Source organism: Triplophysa rosa, linkage group LG1, assembly GCF_024868665.1.
Source record: "Triplophysa rosa linkage group LG1, Trosa_1v2, whole genome shotgun sequence".
In the NCBI taxonomy this organism is placed as follows: Eukaryota; Metazoa; Chordata; class Actinopteri; order Cypriniformes; family Nemacheilidae; genus Triplophysa; species Triplophysa rosa.
In genome coordinates this window covers 34723520-34746531 of record NC_079890.1, presented here as the reverse complement: position 1 = coordinate 34746531, position 23012 = coordinate 34723520, and the positions used below count along the sequence as shown (strand labels likewise).

The 23012-nt window shown below is 39.6% G+C and overlaps 1 protein-coding gene across 1 annotated transcript; it reads right to left on the bottom strand.

Moving 5' to 3' along the window:
- Nucleotides 1–243: 243 nt before the first annotated feature.
- On the bottom strand, nucleotides 244–17102 carry hnf4b (hepatic nuclear factor 4, beta). The gene is made up of 10 exons (XM_057337597.1): nucleotides 16988–17102; nucleotides 15050–15233; nucleotides 14453–14547; nucleotides 12402–12505; nucleotides 11510–11659; nucleotides 11314–11401; nucleotides 11063–11215; nucleotides 10334–10597; nucleotides 648–767; nucleotides 244–371 (listed from the first exon to the last, which is right to left on the bottom strand). The coding sequence occupies exons 1-10, from the start codon at nucleotides 17100–17102 to the stop codon at nucleotides 244–246; spliced, it is 1401 nt and encodes a 466-aa protein (XP_057193580.1).
- Nucleotides 17103–23012: the final 5910 nt, after the last annotated feature.

Here is a 23012-nt window from a genome sequence, read left to right as displayed (position 1 = left end):
TAGGGCATCACACAACCTTCTTTATGTGTAATTAAATGTATTGCTTAGATTGAAATATTTGAAATGTTTTACAGTTTAAATAAAGTTGAATTTCATTTCTATTGTGTACATAACAGTGGGTTTCTATTTTTAGTGTCTGTCTGCACATGTGTATATCAGTGTTGGTGAGTGTGTTGGGTTTACAGTATACCGTAGGACATTTTCCAGTGTGTGTATGTGACTGTCACTGTTCAGTAACTGTGGTTAAAGGCATGTGTGGACAGTTGGGATGGCGAGACTGTTGGCCATTTCTCTTGGCATGTCTGCCAGTTGTCCATGTGTGAAGACCTCAGGCACAGCATGTGTGGGTAGCAAAGGCTCTTCGGGTAGAGCTGTTGGGGTCAAAACAGAACAGGCAAAAAGTTACATTAATAATAAAACGTCTTTTAAACTAAGTACATTTACATAATGCATTTGGCAGATGCTTTTATCAAGGGTGACTTACAGTGCATTCAATCTATACATTTTATCAGCACTGTATGTGTGATCCCTGAGATTGAACCCATGACCTTTCCATTGCTCAACAAAGTGAGCATTAGGAACACAAAAAAGCTCAAACTCTGTTCCTTTAAACTGACAGTTTGGCTATGTGAGCTCTGATTACTCACAGGAGGGTACTGGGAGGATGACTGAGGTGAAGTTGGGCATTGTGATATGCTCTGGCAGAATCTCTCTGGTGAGAACCGGCTCTGTTGGTATGGTGAATATAAGTGGGTCGTGATTTGAGTCTACAGAGAGGCAGAAAGAGATAAACACACTCACTTACTTGCAATACCATTATTCCACTTTCAACCAGTTCAGACCTTAACTGTAGGAAAGTCAGAGAGAGAGCCTCAACTCAAAGGACTGATGTTGAGTCTTATCTTAAACCTGAGAGCTTAGAGACTGACGGACTCTGGACTGAGATCTCATGTGGAATGTTAACCAGCTCTGATTTCACTAAAGTTTATGCTGGAGAAAGTCTGATTCTACATGAGGTTCAGGACTACCTACACCTTGCCTACAGGCTTGCCTACACCTAAGACTTTATATACTGACCCTTAACCAGCTGTATGGAAACCCAAAATATTGCTCAAAGATGGCTCTTTCGTAGCTCAGGAGGGTCATCTCACATGTTTCTTTTAAGAAGTTCATGGGATAAATAATGATTAATGATAAATTATTTGCTTTTGATGTACAGAAAGATAATGTGGCTCCTTGCATAGTTTGTTAATGACTTTTTGTTACAGACTTTGATATGTTTGATATGCACTAGAGGTGTCAAGGTATATTGTGGTAGGCTATATTGCAGAACTATTATGTGCTTATATTATGTGCTGCTAGACCTTAGTGCTGCATTCGACACCATTGACCACAGACTCGAAAATTACATTGGCATTAAGGGAATAGCTTTGAAATGGTTTAAATCTTATTTATCCGACCGTTTTCAATTTGTAGCAATAAACAATGAGGTGTCACGCAAATCGCAAGTCCAGTACGGTGTACCACAGGGCTCAGTCTTAGGGCCTCTGCTCTTCGCATTATACATGGAGAAGGGAGTTCGCATTTTGCAGCAGAAGTCAACAGAAGTGTGTAAGTGTAATTGATTAATATTGTCTTATTGAGTTTAAACGCAGTGTCGTTGCTTTGTTTACTACCGCCGTGTCACGTGTCGAAGTCACGTTTGTTCTCGTGCTGATTTCGCTTGTTATTGTGAGATTTTGAAGGTGTGTCCAACGCCAGGTAGGGTATTTAAACTGTGCTCTCGGCCCAGTTAGTGGGAGAAGCATTTTGCAGCAGAAGTCAACAGAAGGGTGTAAGTGTAATTGATTAATATTGTCTTATTGAGTTTAAATGCAGTATCGTTGCTTTGTTTACTACTGCCGTGTCACGTGTCGAAGTTGCGTTTGTTCTCATGCTCATTTTGAAGGCGTGTCCTGCTGAATTAAATTGCGTGATTAAAACGGGTATTTAAGTGCGATTAACCACCGCGTGCAGCCCTCATCGCGTGAAGACCGAAGAGCGTAAAGAACAGCGACTCTACCTGTGCGACTCCACCGAGCAAGGACACCGACAAGGCACTTGAGTATTACGTTTTTGCACTTCGACTATTGCACTTTATTTATTCGTTTCTTGTCATTTGTTTTGTATATTCCTTGTTTCCCCGCTTGAGTTTGGTAGTAACTGCCAATCTGCTGTAAACAAAGCAGATTTCATCACAGCTATTGCTAAACATTCTGGTCTTTCTCTTTTAGCACTTACTGAAACCTGGATCAAGCCAGAGGACAGTGCCACACCGGCTGCCCTCTCTAATAACTACACTTTCTCCCACAGCCCACTCATATCAGGGAGGGGTGGAGGAACCGGTCTACTTATCCCTAACGACTGGAAATTTAAACAGCTGGCACCCTCATGTGACAACATCTCATTCGAGTCACATGCTGTTACTGTAATCCACCCTGTTAAAACTCATGTTATAGTTATCTATCGTCCCCCAGTTCAGCTTGGACATTTCTTGGAGGAGTTGGACACGCTTCTGTCATCCTTCCCCGAGGATGGTACTCCTCTGGTGGTTCTTGGAGACTTCAATATCCACCTTGAAAAACCGCAGGCTGCCGACTTCAACAACCTGACTGCATCATTTGACCTCAAGCGAGTCCCCACTTCAGCAACTCATAAGTCTGGTAATCAACTAGATCTTATCTACACACGCTACTACTCCACTCATCACTCCCAGGTCACCTCGCTGCACATGTCAGATCATTTCCTCATCGACCTAACTTCCCCAGACACTACACATGCCTCCCCACTGGTCACATTCCGACGCAACCTAAGTACACTCTCTCCCTCCCGCTTATCCTCTGCGATCTCCGCCACGCTCCCTCCCTCCGAACAGCTCTCTCTCTTGGATACTATCACCGACACTCTTTGCTCCACACTTACCTCCTGCTTAGACAGCTTATGCCCCCTTACATCTAGGCCATCTTGTGCATCCCCTTCTGCCCCCTGGTTATCTGATGTTCTCCGCGAGCATCGCGCCTCTATCAGTCTCTCCTCTCTTCTTTCTCTGCTGATGTCTCCTTTGCGAAAACTCAGTACTACCATGCTAAAATCAACAACTCGCCTGACTCTCGTACTCTCTTTAAAACCTTCTCTGCTCTTCTTTGCCTGCCTTCCCCCTCACCTGCATCGGACTTAACAGCTGATGATTTTGCTTTTTCTTCGTAAAGAAAACTACCACCATCAGCAGTCACTTTTCTGCGCCGCTGCCTCTTGATCACGCCCAAACCCCCGACATATGCTCGCTCCCCTCTTTCTCCCTCCTATCTGAAGATGATGTTTCCAAGGTCATGTCTTCGAACCACCCAATGACCTGCCCGCTAGATCCCATCCCCACTCATCTCCTCCAGGCCATCTCTCCATCGGTTGTTCCCACTCTGACCCACATTATCAACTCGTCTCTCACCATTGGTACATTTCCCGCAGTCTTCAAAGAAGCCTGCGTTACCCCACTACTGAAGAAACCCACTCTTAATCCTGCACTGTTAGATGACTACAGACCGGTATCTCTCCTCCCCTGCATTGCTAAAACTCTTGAGCGTGTTGTATGTAACCAGCTCTCCTCCTTTCTCACACAGAACAACCTCCTGGACAGCAACCAGTCAGGTTTCAAGAGCAGTCATTCCACTGAGACTGCGCTCCTCTCTGTCATTGAAGCCCTGAGACTGGCAAGGGCCACCTCAAACTCATCCTACTGGATCTATCTGCCGCCTTTGACACCATTAACCACCACATCCTCCTGTCGACCCTCAAGGCTATGGGCGTCTCCGGAATGGTGCTACAATGGTTCAGGTCTTACCTCTCAGGTAGGCCATTTAGAGTATCCTGGAGAGGTGAGGTCTCTGAGTCCCAACATCTCGATACAGGGGTGCCTCAGGGCTCAGTGCTTGGGCCGTTGCTCTTTTCTGTATACATGACATCCCTTGGCTCTGTCAGTCGGAAACATGGCTTTTCCTATCACTGCTATGCGGATGATACACAACTCCACCTGTCATTTCAGCCTGATGATCCGACTGTTTCTGCACGCATTTCAGCATGCCTGAGTGACATTTCACTTTGAATGAAGGACCATCACCTGCAGCTGAACCTTGCTAAAACAGAACTGCTTGTAATCCCGTCCGACCCTAAGATCTTCCACAACTTCTCCATTCAACTGGGCTCATCAACCATCACATCTTCCAGAATGGCCAGAAACCTGGGAGTGGTGATCGATGATCAGCTAAACTTCACAGATCAGGTTGCCAGCACAACGAACAACGTCTTGTGGTGCCATCCCCAAAAGGTAAAAAATCGTTCTCACGAACCTTCTCTGGATCGGTTCCACATTTGTGGAATGATCTGCCTGCTGCTACAAGATCAGCAGATTCTGTGGCCATCTTTAAGAATCGTCTGAAAACACATATCTTTCGTCAGCACCTGACCGATCATTTCTGATTTCTATATCTTTTCTACTCTATCTGTATATATATAAAAAAAACTTAGCTCTGTACACTGTAGTAGGCTTTGTGAGACATGTTTTATTGGACTTCTACTTTTTGTTTTCCTAATGTTGACCCAATTGCTTCCATTGTTTTTCCAACTTGTAAGTCGCTTTGGATAAAAGCGTCTGTTAAATGACTAAATGTAAATGGACATGTTACCTCTAGGAGATATAATAAAGCGACACGGAGTTAGCTTTCACTGTTATGCTGATGTTACTCAACTTTATATTTCCTCGAAGCCTCATGAAACACAGCAGTTCCATCGAATAATGAGTAACAACTTTTTAGCAGTCGTGGCCTAATGGTTAGAGAATCGGACTCGTGACCAGAAGGTTGCCGGTTCGATCCTTAGGGCCGGCGGGTAATGACTGAGGTGCCCTTGAGCAAGGCACCTTACCCCTACTTGCGTGTTCACTAATCTCTGGATGGGTTAAATGCAAAGGTCACATTTCGGGTATGGGTCACCATACTTGACAAATAGGTCACTTCACTGCACTTCACTTCACTTTATTACTGAACTTGGACAAAACAGAAGTGTTACTTACTGGATCGAAAACCGCCATACGTAACAACCAAGAATACTGCTCAACTATTGACGGATGTTCCATAAAACCCTCATTGTCAGCTAAGAATCTTGGCGTTCTATTTGATAGTAATCTATCATTTGAGAGCCACGTCGCCAACACCTGTAAAATTGCATTTTTCCATTTTAAGAATATATCTGAGCTACATCATATGCTGTCAATGTCAGATGCAGAGAAGTTAATTCATGCATTCATGACACCAAGACTAGATTACTGTAATGCACTGTTAGGTGGTTGCCCTGCAGGCTTATTACAAAAACTCCAACTGGTCCAAAACGCGGCAGCTCAAGTTCTTACACTCGAGAACTCGAACATATTAGCCCGGTTCTGTCAACCTTGCACTGGTTACCTATAAAGCATCGCATTAACTTTAAAATCTTGCTTATTACCTATAAAGCCCTACATGGTTTAGCTCCTCAGTACTTAAGTGAACTCCTCTTGTATTACAGTCCTTCACGTGCATTACGCTCTCAGGCGTCCTGTCAGTTGGTAATACCTAGAATTTCAAAATCAAGTGATCCTTTTCCTATCTAGCGCGTAAACTTTGGAATAGTCTTCCCTGCACTGTCCGGGAGGCAGACACACTCTGTCAGTTTAAATCTAGACTAAAGACGCATCTTTTTAATCTTGCATACACTAATACACTACACTTCCATAATATAAATCCTCTGAGGGTTTAGGCTGCATTAGTTAGATCAACCGGAACCAGAAACACAACTGATGTACTTGTTGCATCAAAGAGTGCAGAACAGTACTCTACTCTCAGCCAGTCTTGTCTCATTGTTCCAAGGTTACCACAGCGAGCAGGATGCAGTTCATGCCCAGACCTGATGGTAGAGCGGAGAATTGGAAGCGGCGACCTGACAAGAGCTGAGATGATAGAGCTGGATAAAGAAGGACGCGGTGACTTGACACATCTTCACTACAAAATTTAAAATGCTATTAGATTATTAATGATAATCTTAAACTATTATTTACCTTATTAGTAAGTTTATTTATTTTTATTTAGCCTTGTTGTGCAAGCACTGTCGAGCTTGTGCAGAGGCAGCAGCTTTTGCCAGAGGGGAACTGGAATCCCCTGGTTGGGCCTGGGTTCTCCTGAGGTTTTTTTTCTCAGTTTTGGGTCTCCACCGCCACCGTTTGCATACTGTTTTGCCTGGCCGGGGGGCTGCTTTAGAATTTTAAAGTTTTACTTAATTAATATTGCATATAGGAATTTATAGTCTGTTTAATATTTAACCTGTGTTTCTCTCTCCTTTATCTTAAACGTGTGCTTTCACTGTGCGTGCGTGCTTGTCTGTGTGTGTGTGTGCGTGCTTGTCTGTGTGTGTGTGTGTGCTTGCTTGTCTGTGTGTGTGTGCGTGCGCGTCCGTGTGTCTGCATGTCCGTGTGTGTGTCTATGTCTATGTGTGTTAGTACGTGTGCATATTGTGTGTGTGGAGTGTTTTGTATGTGGGTATGTCTGTCTTCTGTGTTCTCACCTTTTTCTTGTTTTTACAGGTATAACTTTAATTGTTTTGCTTATAGTCAATATGTCTCATGTACAGCTGCTTTGTAACAATGAAAATTGTAAAAAGCGCTATATAAATTGAGTTGAGTTGAGATGAGATGTGTTAGTTTTTTTACGTTATGACGTCTCTTTAATCCTGTTCGGTTAAGCTGCCATAACCTGAACTGCATTAATATATATGATGTATATATATTTTGATTTTGTGCTTAAAGTTTAAGTTTTAAGTTTAACACTTATTTTGTGTTTAAAGATCGGGTAACATGCTATTTCATGCATTCTGACTTCGTTACACTGTTGAATGTGCTGGCTTCTCATGCTTAACATGGTCAACTTGTTAAAAAACGAGTTGGACTTATGAGGTAGTATTTCTGTGCTTGATACACTCCCCCAGCACTCCAACTTTTTTCGGAAAGTTTTTTTTATTAACTTTTCGTAACAGGGATCCTATTCCTTTTATTGGGCAAGTCTCCCAGAAAAGCACGCCCATGGCAAGGCGAAAGAAAGAGCCTGCCCACGTGCCAATAGGAAGACCCGCTTATCAAGATTGGCTGCGCTGCATCAAGATTGGCTGCGCTTTGGGCCTGCAGTTGCAGCTCGTTACTCTTGCGGTAGTGAGAGAAGTTGAGGTGTGTTTGTTTGTTCAAGGCATTTTAGTGATGGATGACATATAAACATGGCTATAACGTGGATTTGGAGATCGTTTGAAACTGATAGATGGCGCGGTCAAAAAAACACGAAGGAATGCGATGATGTATTGTGTGCTCGTGCTATAGTTCCGTCCCCCCTGCCTGCCTCCAGCAGCTCGTCTTTTTCTGGAAATAATCGTACAGCTGTGTCTCTCTTATAAATTTGATCAAACTAAATACTCTTTGGAGATACGACATATGCAGTACTACTGTATAGGTACTCAAGATTAATATGAGATTGGCAGAAACTGCGTGTGTCCTACTTTAAAAAGATCTCTCATGGGGTTTAGCTTTCTTAGATGTTTTCTTAATTTGATTTTCATTTTCAAAAATCATGTTTTTTTTATTGTGCATTCCAATTAATATCAATCGAACAGCAGTTCGTTTGTTTTGATTTAAGCCATAATAACTGAACAAATACAGTTAAATAACACAATAAAACAATAAAAACATGATTACATTCCATTTTGGAACCAAACTCTTCAAATATTCATTAATTATGCTCAATCCTATAGGTACTGCAAAAATGTTAATGAAAATTGTTTTGGGAATTAATCCGTTATTTAAATTAGATTTACATTTTTTTTTTCATTTGACAAATTTTAATTTGTGAATATATTATACCTTAATGAATATATTGTGAATCCAGTGAAATTTTTTTAGAGGATTTTGAGCACAAATATTTACTTGTCACTTTGATGGACTAAGTTTCAACATTTCTCTCATCGTCTATTTTTTTCCGTCATGTTTGGTTTATTTATTATATAAACACCATTCCTTTTGTGTAGACTTGATATGTATTGAGACAGTCTCAGTTTGTGCCCTATTTATTCCCATTTTTCCCCCTATTGCTGTCTAGAAGAAGTAACTATCAAAGTATACTGTAGTTTATTGTTGTTCTCTCCTCCCAGGTTAAAAAAGGGGAAAATAAAAAAAGCTGCGGAAAAATTAAGAGACCATTTCAAAAAACCTTTTCTGTTTTTCTGAATTTACCATAGGCATATGTTTAGGTAAAATTATTATTTTTGTTATATTTAACAAAAATATTGTTTCTATTTGCATTTATTTGCAGAAAAGATGCCCTGTCTGTATTTTTTCAGACCTCAAATACGGCAAAGAAAGCAAGTTCATATTCACATTTTAGCAATACAACAGTAATATTTGAAGAGTTTGGTTCCAAAACGCGATAAACGCCAATATAAAAAAAAGAGTTTCCGACAAAATCAGTATTGTATCAGGTCAGTATTGAAAAGTCACTTTTTAATTTTACGCAAAATGCGATATCCGCTGTGTTATTCTGTCATGTTTTCTCCCTTTTTTTTCCAAACCGCAATATACGCCAGTGTCACTTCTCTGCAGAATGCGATATATCCGCTCAACCAATCACAGCGCACCATTCCACGCATTGTAAACAGTAATGGCGGCGCTCTGAATACGGTAGGCTCCTAGTTTCCCTGATCTACTTTGTACTTTGTGTTCAACAAACAAACAAAAAAATGAATAATTTTGACAGCATTGATGAACCTGTGCTGGTTTCTGCGGTGGGGAAGAAACGTAAGACATCGAAATCTAATCATTTACGTGAGGAGATTAAGAAGATGAGGCACTAATTTATAGCATTAAAAAGATGATCCGTTGAATTCATTTTAGGAGCGATGACTGATTGAATGTGTTTTTAGTCGAGTGCCTGTATGTAAGATTAGTATTGTATTGAGTTCAGAGGCTGTCATATGTGGATCAACTCACTTTGTTGTGTATTTTCAACAGTTTCAATATGAAAAATAACTTCTATATTGATTCAATGGATTTATTGCATTTTGAATTTTTTTATGGATTTATTGCATTTTGGGGGAAAATGATCAGTTTTTGTCATGCATCTTTTCAAATCAAAATCTGGATTTGAATTTTTTATGTTTTTAGAACCTAAAGATGCTATGTGAAACTTTGAAACAGAAAATAGTGGTTTTCATCTTTGTAAAGAAAACACATTTTTACTCAAATGAATCAAGATGGATTTATAGCATTTTGGAACCAAACTCTTCATTTGTACATGTATTTAGAAAAAGTTAAAATAATATTTTTATATGATAACCTAGATTTTTAACACAGTTTTCATGTGTCTGGTGATTCTGTCAGTCTTTCACATTGCTGTTGGATGACTTTGTCACTCCTGACGTTTGATTTTGGTAAAATTCAACAGACACTGGACTGGAATGACCACAATACATCTAGAATGCTGATTAAATTAATATTTGGAATGGTCTCTTTCTTTTTTTCAGTGCCTTGTTTATTAAGTACAAACTTAATGTGTGAAAATAGAGCACTTTAAGTACACTATACTAAGGCCCAATCCCAATTCTACCCCTTACCCCTACACTTTCCCCACGTGAAGGGGTAGGAGTGTCTCAATTCTCTTTTGGTTGGAGGGGTAGGGGTAAGGGGAAGGGCCAGATAGCCCTTCAAACGAAGATTTTTCGGGACCTCACTTCAAACGAAGGGCTAAGAGAAATTTCCAACATGGCTGCTCACTCGAGCAAGCAGACCCACATGTAAGTCATTTTTGCCATTAATAAGGATTTTTATGACAATTTTTCATTTTATGTATGTTACATTCAATCTTGTGTTTGTATTTACGGTGGTTCTTTTAATGTTTGCAAAAAAAATCGCTAAAGTTTGCTAGCGGACAGCAATGATTGCACGATATTAGAAAATATATTTTTATGTCATATACCCGGTGCATCGGCGCATGTCCTCTGACGTAACGTTAGGAGCTAGCAACGACGTATGATGACGTATACCAGTGTAGTAGTGGTGTCCCATTTCATAGCGGAAAATTTGTAACCCTTCCCCTTGCCACTTTGTTTCAAGGGGCAAGGGGCGAGGGGTAGGCGAAGGGGTAGAAAATAGAATTGGGATTGGGCCTAAGTGTCACTGTACCTGAGTTATGGGACAGAAACAATTTTAAGAGGATTTAGCCATGGCAGATCTTTGTACCTGAGACATGCAGTGATTCCGATCCTCTGGCTGCCTCTTCTCCAAGAAGCATCTCCATAAGCAGGCTGTCCACGTTGGCTTTGCCCAGCAGACGCATTAACTGCAGCTGTTCCACCATCTGCCAGGCCACACTCTGAAGAGTGGTCAGCAACAACAGAAGCTCTCCGAACCGCCCTCGCTGCTCGCTCGTGGCCTCATCCAGGAGCAGCTGGGCCTGAAATCGCAACTGGCGCACCGCCTGGGCGCACTGCAGTCCTGGACAATCTAAAACATAGAGAGGGTTCAGTGGCATGGGCATACAAAAAGAAATCTTTGCTTGAGGAGGGATTTACCGTATCACATTTATCAGAGATAACGTTCATCATATAATGTATGGAAAGGATAACTAAGATCACAGCTTTGTTTGTGTGTCTTTGCGTTTTTGTGCACGGTTGTCTGCGTGTGTATATTTGTCTAAGATGCAATCTCAGACAGACATTTACACTCGTTGGACAGATGTCTGGTCTCACTGACCTACCTGGCCCCGGTGTTATAATCAAGACACGAGGCCAACAAGCAGTAAAGTCTACAACGGTTTTCCAGATATTAATAGATCCCCATAAAGCAGCATGAAACTAAAGACAGTACAACCAAATCGTGCCAGGAACAAGGAGAAGAGCACCTGGCACAGATGGCGTGTTGTGCCAGGAGTGAACCACCGAGACCGGGTCTCGATGATCCCTGACTCACCTGGAGCAAAGAACACGATGGTTTTGAGGCAGACAAATTCAGTGTCTGTGATGCTTAGCTCTTTCAGAGGTCTCACCAGCTCCTCCAAGACACGAGTCGCTAGTTTAGACATCTCCTGCTCGATGCCTCTTACAGGAATGATGAAGTCATTTCCTGCAAAAAGACAATATACTGTCAGATCTGGGTTTCTTATAGCTTCAGTAGTCTATATAGATTTAAAAGTGGCTTGATATTTCACTGTATTTCTTTACCAAGCAGAATGACGTCATTGTAGGGCAGCGAACGACGAGTGACCCCTAAGATGAGGTGCTCTGCTGAGTGAGCTCTTAACAGTGCCACCTGTGCACAGATATGAACAGACAGACAGCGTGAGGCTCTTATCGCCCACATCAAACAGAAAATCAATAGCAAATGATCAAACAAGTCCAAGTTCAGGTGTAGACCTACCCTGTCATCCACGGAAAGCTCGCAGAATTCAGGGATGCGCTTCGCCCATTCCACTAGGAGGAGGAGCTGCTCTTTCATAGATTCACACACGTCTCCTACGTTGGCTATCTTCTTAGCATTGATGTTCCTCATAGGGTTAGTAGAGGGATGCTGTAGAAAACACAATGACTGAGACCATTATAGGACTATTATATATATATATATAGGCTATTATATAAGAGCTTTAAAGGCTTGTACTAGCGGTTAATTGAAAAGATGTGGCAGTGGTTAATGGTTATCTCTGGCTAGCACTTATTTACACGTCTTAGCTGATTTTGTTGTGGATGTTACTGCACTGAAAGGAGCATCTAAATTGGGAGTAGTGTAGAAAGTATGTGGAAATCTGGTGGAAAACACTTGAGTTTGTTTTCTGGCTCATCTGTCAATCATACAGTTTATTCTTGTATATTGCTTACAGTATGCATGTCATTTGGATGCGTGTCAGTTTGTTTGACACCTTTCTGGCACAAATGTTTATTAACCTATTTAATCAGACTTGAAAACAGACTTTAGAAAATGAATAGTTCCAGCCCAGGATGCTGCTTGGCGAATGTTTGTTTATTTACAACCTTTTCACTGACCCACTATTGGTATCGTTCATAGCTTATCGTTTTTGTTTGTGGTTTTGAAGCATGTCATGTTTACATGTCAGGGACTAATGTTTATGGAAGGGTTGCTAATAATAATTTTTACTAACTTGAAAAATAACAACACCCTTCAACTGTGACTGTATTCAAACAGTCTAGTACAGCTTCTGGCGCCTTATAGCTCTAAAGAAATTAAAATGACTTGAGGAAACAATTATGAGTATTATCTAAAAGGTATGAACAGTGGATGTTGAAAGTAAGTTTACCTGATGTGTGCAGGCCTCAGCCTGCATTAACACATCGATGGTGAGGGTCCCCACTCCTTGAGCTTCTCTGCGACTGCTTATACGGTCTCGCTCATTCTGGACAGCTGTAAGACGCAAGGAAATGTCAGTGAATCTTTATTACTGCTTCAGTTAACCTGATGGGTTTCCAGATAAAAGGGGTTTGAACGTCTGAGCTGGTGTGTTGTTTGAGATATTACGCATGATTTTTTTTTCGGCTGTGTGATGTCATTCTCCACCCCATGTTGTTCATATTGTATCATTTGCGTCAATATGTTTATGTCTCATCTAAGAAAGAATTATATTTCAATTCAATTTAATTATATATAATTAATGATATTACTATAAGTAAAATTTATTTTTAATATTTTATTTTTATTTTTTTATCTATTTTTTATTTATAAATGTATTACATTTTATTTTATAATTTGCATTGTTGCAAAGCATCTTTACATGCATTTAGTCAGTAGTTATTGTAGTAAGAGGTATAATTATGAAAAATAAGGAAAACAGAATACATGATGATATTATTGCACATTTTCTCATTATAAAACATTAGTTTGTAATCGTACATTTACATTCATAGTACTAGTATGTGATGTGTATGTACATTTTTTCATGGGAAGTATATTAATATTACCCACTGTAAAAATAATTGTCTATCTGTAATCAGTTGTAATCAGTTTCTATGCATAAAGATGACTTAATTTATGGCATTATATTCGAAGGCTTATACTTACAATAGTACTTTATAGAAAGAAAATGCATTAAAATGGTATATCATTTAGAGACTATGAAACATTAAGCGAATTAGCACAAAGTTAATCCGTCAAATTACGCTACTGATTCAAGAATGTTATCTTATTAGAGCGTCTGGTTGGGCCTTTCTGAAAGGACTGTGATATGGCAAATATTTTGTTGCATTTAAAAGCAACAAAGCTTAATATCTGTGATGGCAAGCCATCTGTGCACCTGTCAGTGTCTCCCTGGGCAACAGAGATCAGAGGAAAGCAAGCAGGGTAGCACAATCAAAAACACCTGTTGCCTGATGCATCTCATTGGAGGAGATGATAAAATGAGTGTCAGTGTTTTGTTGGCACATTTTGGGAATTGTAAAAGATTTATTTTGTCATAGGGCAGAATTGGCATCTTTGGATGTTATTGTGTGACATATTTCCTGATGGCTGCTTCATTGCTGATTGATGATGAATCTTAGTCTGTGACAGTTCAGAGTTTTGGGTCGCCGTCCTGCTGTGTTACAGCTTATACAACGGCCAGTAGGAGCTCATGAATTTGATAAAAACGGATGAAAAAGATTATTATTGTTATGTATATTATTATAATACGTCAGTGTTGAGCAATCCCTTATTATGACCGTACTACCAATAAGTCTAAACATGAATACGGAACGAAGTCCGCACACTCCAACAATGAAAGAGAAAGTCACCTGATTTACTTACGTTGCGTTTGATGTCTTTCCCTTTTATTGTTGGAGTGTGCAGGCTTCCATTGGCAATTTTGTCTACTTTTTCAGTCTACACCTTATTTTGGGCTTTTTCGAGTCTTGTATAGAAGAATGAGCTGTTCGTGACTCACTACTGTTTTTCTTTTTTCCTTTAGGGAAAACATTGGCAATATTAACAGGAGCTTGCTTGAGCAACATTCTGTGAATTAATAAGAATAAATAGGCAGAGTTAAGCTCATATCTCATTATCAAAACACGAAATTGATTTAAATGTTTTTGTTTGTGTTGAGCGATTGATTTACTAACTCTCAGTTTCATCTTTAAAAAAGATGGCATCTTTAAAAGCAACAAGATGTCTTATAGCTCTGTCAGAGGCACGTTTTTGGAGAACATGTTGTATGTTTTATTTTGGTGTGTATAAGTCCAATTGCCATCCAGTTTTTCAAACTCGAAGGGCAATACAGGCATCCGTGAATCGTGAGTAAAATGATGAAGTTATAACTTGTGTTTGTGTGTAGTCCAGGCTTTTTCGAAACCTTTGTAAAGTAAGTCTTTAATAAAAATGTACCTTCTTTTCTCATGCCAGCTCTGAAGCACTTTCGAAGTCTGCAGTATCTACATTGATTCCTTTTGTCTTTGTCCACAACACACTGCCTGCTGAACCTGTACACACACGCGCACACACACACACATTGCATGCTTTAATTCTCACATTTGCAGAGAGAGGGAAACAAACCAATCGAACACTTCATGTCACACTCTTACAGTTTCTGATGAAGGTAGTCACAGATCACAGATTGTTTCGTAGGACACAAGCGTCTGTGACCATTAATAGATGGGGTCTTGCCACGAAGACAATCCGTGTAACAATCAGCTGCTGTGGAACTGTGAAATCAAATTTCCGTTGTATAGACTGAGCTGTGAAATCAGCTGTGATGTTCTGACTCACCCCTATGGATGGTTACATCCAGCGTGACCCGAATTAGCCTTCGGTGAGCTTGTATAGATAAATATCATGTAATCATGTATCATATATGTTTTAAAGCCTTAACATATGTCTAATTGAATTTCCAACCTTCGTGATAGCCATATTAGAAAATGTGATGAATTTAAAATATTTGTGTTTTTATTCTAGTCACGTATCAGTATGTGTGTGTTTTCTCACCTGCATGTGTAGGCGTGATTCTTGCGTACGCTTCTTCTGAAGAAGCCCTTGCATCCATCGCAGCTGGACGCACCGTAGTGTTTCCCTGTTGCCCTGTCTGCGCAGATGGCACAGAGATTCACACTGTTCTGCTGCAGACCGAGTGTTGGTACTAATGCAGGCATTGGGTTGGGTATAAGTGACTCTTAAATGGAAAGGAGTGAACAAAATAGTCTGTAGCATCTGACAGCATTCTATTACAGATGGTAAACTTTTTATTAACATTTTTATTTGTGGCCCTTTCCATGAATGGGCAACAAAATAGGATTTTTTTAAACCGATAAAGGAGGTGCTTATCCTTCAGAAATTGTTATTTGTCCACATCAAGAGTTTAAATTAATTATAATATATCGTTACAATATAAAGTTTCTATGATGTTTGCAGAATTTGGGACATAATACAACCCTGATTTTGTGATTTTTGTATTTTTTTAAACATGAAAAAAAAACGACTACCATGGTAGAAAAAGTTGCTTTATACATTTCTTTGTTCTGATGAACACAAAAGAAGATATTTTAAAGAATGTAGGAAAGCAAATCGTTCTGGGGAACTTTTGACTACCATTGTAATTTTTACTACTATGGTAGTCAATGGTGGCCAAGAACTGTTTGGTTACAAGCATTCTTCCAAATATCTTCCCCTGTGTTCATCAGTGCAAAGAAAACTTTTATTTTTGGGTGAACTGTCCCTGTAACTAATGTCATGAAATGGGACCGTTTTGTAACATGTTACTTAAAACTTTTTTTAACAGATATTATAATTTGTAATTTCTCGTCTCCATATGCTGTAAATTTCACTCATGTGTAACACTCTGTCAACAATCTCTTTAAAGTGAAAAACTGCGTCCACATGGTCTGATCGAGCGACTCCGAGCTGTGTAGCACTAGATAAACACAACTACAGTAACAACTTATCAGTGATTATCACCGAGAGAGGTTAATGAACATGTCTGCTTTCAATCTAAAGTAAATGAACCATGCAAACACAATCCCTGAAGAAATGTTATCTATCCTGCATGCTGTTTCATCTCAGTGTCTTTCTAGATGAAAAGACTCGCAATTCTAATGCAACTGAAGAAAATGTGTCCAACCTATGAGTCCAAGAGTCAGTGTCTCCACTTATTACTTTTTTTTTTTAGAAAGAAGACACGTCATTTAATTAAAGCGGTCAGTGAAAAGACGGGAGTCTACGGCCGATTCCCAGCTAATTTGCAGCGCTAGCTAAATTTTAATTCAATTTCCTCAAGTGTTGCATTAAATTGCGCTCAGAATTTGATTGCCGCCGCTTTGCAGCCCACTCCGGTGAGCGTCTTACCATCTTAACCTGCAGGAATCGAGCTTAATGCATGCAAATAATCCACTCAGCGCTTTAAACCCGCTCGGAGAGCTAATATACTCTTACATACAGAAAGCCTCCGGGTTCAAAGGCCAGTTATATTATATTAAGAGTCTACAATGCTTCTGCCACCCACGCATGTATGCTTTGGTAAGATGGATCCAGTACATCTGATTCAGCAGAGCTTCTAATGAGTAGAGAAAATGAGATTATAATGGAAAGCTAGAAGTGGTTTAAGTGTAGGTTTTTGAAAACTTCTCATATGGCCGGATAGTAATTGAAGTAGCGGCCTCTCATGGCATAGGACCTCGTGTCATTGAGATGTCATGTCACGAGAAAATGGTCCGAAGCTTTTAACCATAAAAGGGGTTAAAGGCATGCTTGGCTTGCATCTCAATTCTTTACATCTATAGGTTGAAGACATGGCCAGCTTTAACATCGGAATTGCCATGCTTGTTTTTTACATCCGTGAAGTTTAATCCATTAGGTACAAAGAGATTCGAGACAACATCATGTTGTGTCATGAATTGTGCCGTATGTCATTAGAGTAGAGGTCACACGTACCTGTTTGTACTGGGAGAACACGGAGACCGTCAAACTCCAGCATGGTGAACATAGGGTCCAGGGTTACTCCATATTCTGTTGCGCTCAGGTCCAGCGAAGCTCCTGAGATCTTCATGGTAGTCAAAGGTTCGGATTTGGCCCACTGCTTTACCGTACCTGAGAAACAACTTAGTGACCGATTAAGTCTGAGCTGGTAAACAATTCTGCTTTGGCATATCAGTGTGCTGTTACTGTAGATCTTTTTAAACAGACGTCAAATGTTCAAATTTCAACATCAACCGTGTAGATGTTTTTCTCGAGACCTTATGTTCAGTCGCCTGCCACACGTCGCAAATTCCCCAGACGAAGTGACTAAACTTCTTTGATTTTCTTAAGATGCTTAATGTCCAAGATTGGAGATGAAGAGTGTAAGAGAGACTGAGATTTTGCCAGGAGCTTGTGTGTTGAGTGTTCTCTTATCTTTGTAGAGTGAATCATAAAGGGGTGGGCTTTAAAACAAGTAAACATGACTTACTCTTCTGTGGGAAATTTTACTCAAATGAATCAATTTAAAGATGCCTTGCTTAAAACCGTGTTAGTCTGGGTTAGGGCAAAGTATTTACGCAGTAAAAAAGAGCACTTCTCCTTGAAAGGGATAATTCACCAAAAATGAACATTCTGTCATCATTTACTCACCATCAAGTTGTTCCAAACCTCTAGAAATGTCTTTGTTCTGTTGAACACAAATAAAGATATTTAAAGGAATGTTAGCAATTTTCACTACCATAGTTTTTGTATTTTTTTGTTTTGTTGAACACAAAATTAGATATTTTGATGATTTTAGGAAAGCCAACCGTTCTGGGGAATGTTTGACTATTCATTTTTCCTACTATGGAAGGCCTTGTGTCAGTAGCAGCACACTACCCCAGAGGTAGTGTGTGTTTAATAAGTCAGATATTCTGTCTGGTGTTTTTTTTGGTGGCTGATTTTCCATATTTTCGTCTTCAAAGGGACAGTCAGTAGCGTTTATGTTAAACTTTGCCCTTTTGGTATATTTGCTATCAGGTCATCGGTGCAATTGATCAAAGGTAGTGTGATAACGTGCTATTGCGTTACATTCTTTCCCTTCAGTTTGAATTTCGTGTGTTATTAGATCATGGTGAGCTCTTTCACTGTTTCACTGTTAACTATCAACACAGAGTGCTATAGATTTTCGAATCAACCTATATGTGACAACCTAACAGTGTACAGTAGTTTTGCTATTACATGTTTATCAAACATTATAGGGATGTTTTTTTTTAGATGTTTATAGGTAATAACTTTTGAATAGTGTGGTGGTCCGGTTTGTGCAAAGAGGAAAACACACTTTTTGTGTTTTAAAATGATCTTTTATCCAATATGTCGTATCACATAATTATCTAATTTAATAATATTTCAACATTAAATTGATTTAAATATATTTTATTCTATTTTTATTATATTCTCTTCCTCTTCTATCTGTCCTATATTGTCATTAGGAACAATCACAGAATTACTTGATTTATTAATAGAATATTTCAATATGATATTTATTTAAATATATTTTATTTCATTGTTGACTATTCTCTTATCCATAACTGTCATTAGGAACAATCACAGAAATAAAATATGTTTTAATATTTAACAAAATATGAAATCACTATCAATAAAATCTTACAAATATGATTGCATTTTGAATAATATGATGCTCCAGTGTTTATTACATGGCTGTTTAGTTGACCAAAATTAAAACTTTGAAAACGTTTCTGTTTATTGAAATCAGTTAAAACATTGGCCTAAAAATGACTGGAAAAACTAAACAAAAATGGGAATGTTGCCTCAGAAATAAACTCAAATAAGTTTAAGGAACTAAAATTATATAATAAACATAACAACAATCTTGTAAAGCAACATAAAAAAGTAAACGAATGAATAATAAAATGACAAAAGCATATAACCATATAGCTGCAAGCAGTGGTATGGGGCCAAGCCCACAAGGAGCCGCAAGCGCAGCGCGGAGCCGCGCAGAGCAACGAGAGCAAAAAAGGCATTAAGAGAACATGCGTGAAAAACAGACAAGTCGAGAAGAATAGGTGAAAACAAACTTAAAGGTGTCATGAACTGGCCTTGTTTATTGTTTTATACTGTTGTATGAGGTCTACTTATGATGTTCGCGTGGTTTTACATTGAAAAACATCTAAATCAATACATAATAGGCTATTTTCTACCCGGGTTTTGAGGCCGGCTCGACAAACGCTCAGTTTTAATGGGGATGGGTACCGAAGCCCGGTATTAAACGGGCCCCGGGGCAAAATTCTGAAAGAGCATCGATAAGCTCCGCCCTTATCGGTTCTACTTTTGTTATTGCTACATTAACGTTATCTTGCACATTTTATCTCAACAATAGTTTCTAATTTTCAATAAATTTCCAAGAATTTAGTCTTTGGCGCAAGCATATTCATTATTACTAACAGAGCGCGAGAGGCGGCACGTAACGTGTCTCTCGCGCAGTTTGTGTCCACACACGAACAGCCGCACAGAAGAAAGACGCTCTTAATTCGCGACGATGGCAGAGAGAACTAAATGTTCAAAAGTGTGGTTACACTTCAACAAAGTTGATGCTGACAGTGACAGTGCTCGTTGCCACAAGTGCAACAAAACCTTTGGTGGAAACACAAGTAATCTGTCAAAACACCTGTCTAAAGTGCATCATATACAGACAGAGAGATGCACTGTTTTTGACTGCTTAGCCCAATCTAGTTCATCTCTTGATGAATCTACGTCATCTACCCATCTACGTCAGCTATGTATGCTGAATGCTAACATACATTACTTGAACTCTGACATTCTTTATATATGCTAATGCCATACACCCTATTTAAAACAACTGTAAATTCGATCTAACTGGTTTCCATAACCTTAAAACTATGCTAATTCCACATGGGTGAAAGGAAATTACACATTTAATCCATTTTCTATTAACTACTTTAAAAAATAAATCAGCCTATATGTGTAATCATTTATTATTACACTGAGAACTGAAATAATTCAGTGCAGTATGCACAAAATAAACATGCACAAATACATAATTATTTAGAGTAAAATTCAATTACCCTTATAAAGATTGAGAAATGTTTTTTAAGATGCAGCAAACCAACCCACTCCTTCTGGTCCATACCCATCCCTAGGTTTTAATGGGTGTGCCACGTTGAAGACTTGGAAGTAAACACCCACTGCTATGATTGGATAGCAGTTTGCGTAGTAAACTTAGTTGGAGCCTTCTGTGAATTTGGTTAGACATGTAACGTTAGGTTACACATTAGCCCTATTTGCACGGGATTAGTATTATCTGGGGACCTCGTGTGATTTAGAAATTGAAATTACCTCCCCACATCTGTATTTCATGTGACGCATTCGCACGGGATAGGTGAAGCCTGTGATTTTACTCAAATTTACTGACTTATTTCCCGGATGTGATGGCAAGGCTTTGCGTATAGTTTGTATAGCTTATAGTTGTATGGTGTTTAATGCTATATGACCGTGCCCGTCAGCATTTCAGACCCGTGATCACGAACCGGACAGAAGATCACCGCGATCGCTGGTCTCAAATGTTACGAGAGTTTCCATGATAAATAAACAAACCAGAGACTCCCGGCCAAAACGACAGTGTTGGCAGGTAACTTATGGATATGACCCAGCACCCGAAATAATATCAAAACACTTCCAAACAGCCTCCATTATTCTCAAACGGTGGAACCTTTAACAATGATATATGAGCCCGCCAAATCACAGAGATGCCGATTCGCACGGGACTAATATTATCACAGGACCCCGGTGTTTGTCAAAATATGGTAGGTAATTTGTGGGGGAATTTTTACTTTACAAATTACAGACATGGCTGATTTGCACGGGATTAAGATCACAGACTACCTCTGCAATTATTACAAATGACTAGAGGTCCCCAGGTAATACTAATCCCGTGCGAATAGGGCTATAAGGGCATATCAAGCGATCTCTAACAAAGAAATAGTGACGCATAGTACAAATATGTTTTACTCACATAAGATTGCTTCGCCATTCCAATCGGATCCAATATTGAAGGCACAGCACTGCTTTTTAATTTTAATCTCTCTGCAAATCCAGCGTCGACTTGTGCCTTGCTCACAAAGGAATCTACGAACAAACGCTTGTTTAAGCGAACAAACACTCAATGTTTTGCCTACGTGAGCTGGAACGTCTTTAAAAATAAACTTAAACCACGCATTACTAATGTCGTAATCCGAAGGAAGGTTATGCAGCGAGTGTGTTCCACAACCAGGCACTGACTGCACAATATTTTGCGATCTTTAACGGCATGTTTATTGCTTGCTCACTCTATCTAGTTCCGCGCAACTTGTGTTACTTCAGTACTGTCATGCGCGAACCAGTGGGCGGGGCTAGAGAAGTAGACGTTGATATTCTTCTGTGGACCTATCTATGATAGGTGTTCAACCTATCATAGATAGATAGATGCATTCCAGGATCTGGCGTTCGCTGGGCCTGGTGTCAATAACAGTTGTAATTTCATTAACAAGGGAGTTTTCAGTTCTGACAGTGACAGGATGTTCGCCTGAATACGATTACCTCTTATATAACAAAAGCTTGGGTTAAAATGGATGTCTTAATTCATTACTCTTTTAAAGCACACAATTTACACACAAGCACAGATCACGCCCACAGCCGGATTCGAACCGCTGACCCTAAAGACTTTACTCTAGTGACTTACCGAGTCTCGCCATTGAGCCGACATCCCACAACAGGGTTGCTAAGCAAAGCTGATAGAGGTGTAAGTAGCTATATGTCACAATAACCAAAGTTGCAGCTATGACAGCGCACAGCCACAAGAACAATATGTACGTGAAAAACGGATATGTTTAAAGAACCGCCAATAATGTAATCACAATGTACACTTTATGCATACAAGCAACGCAAGTGCCTCTAGGGTTTTGAACCCGCAATCTTGCGGTCCTGAGGCGTATGCTTTATTTAATGAGCCACTTAGTTGATGTAGTGCACTCTGCCTGCCATCCGAGAAAGGGGTTGAAATGAGACAGTAGAGCAAAAGTAACAGAAATGCAGTGTGCAGGAGGAACAGATGTCAGAAGTGACAATGAAAGAAAGAATGTGATTTTGTACTTGCCTTGTTTCTGTTTTTATATATTTACAAATATTATACAATACATCAAGTTGCACTACATAGATCACACTTAATTTATTTTATTTTATATTTTATTACTAAAATTACCTTTCTTTTTGTATGTTCAGATAATTGCACTATTTGTGCGCAGCCCAGCTGCAAATGCTTTGGCAATACAAATGTACATTTTGTCATGCTAATAAAGCATTCAAAGTTTCAAACAGTGACATGAACCAATCCCCGATGGGGCTGAAATGAGAGCATAGAGCAAAAATAACAGAAATACAATCAGGGCCGGCCCTGGGCATAGGTGGAGTAGGCAAATGCTATAGGGCGCCGCCGATCCCTAGGGGCGCCAAAATGAGTGAAGATTTTAATTATAATTCATCATCTTAACGCGTTATTAATTATGTCACCTAGTGTGATCTGTGCAGCTAATCTCACTCCCAGACTACAATTTACATTATGTTGTGTTCAGACCAAACGCGATGAATCGCGGGAATAGTTCGTTATTTTTGCGCAAGGCAAATTTCTCGCCCGAGTTGAATTTTTTCAAGTTGCACGGATGACGCGATTTACGCACGTTCGCAGCCCATTTCGCGTCATTCACATCGCCTGCCACGAGATTGTGTCTATTTATTTGCATTGACTTTGTATGTAATTTACTCGCACAAATAACTTAATTCACTTGGGAAGCCTGATTAGTGTCTGTGGCCACATGGTTAGAGTGCCTTCTTCCCATTTTGTACTTCTCGCTGGTTAGAAGTTCGAACCCCGCTCGGAGCAGGTTCAAGTATACAGTAAAATCGCCAGTGTTAAAAAAGGTCAAATTAACACTCACGGTGTATATAT

Coding starts and splice junctions, on each gene's coding strand:
- hnf4b (XM_057337597.1), bottom strand. CDS start 17,102: ATGAAGATCTCAGGAGCTTCGCTGGACCTGAGCGCAACAGAATATGGA. Junction 14,548..15,049: donor AATCACGCCTACACATGCAG/GTGAGAAAACAC, acceptor GTGTGTGTACAG/GTTCAGCAGGCAGTGTGTTG. Junction 11,216..11,313: donor CAATGACGTCATTCTGCTTG/GTAAAGAAATAC, acceptor GTCTTTTTGCAG/GAAATGACTTCATCATTCCT.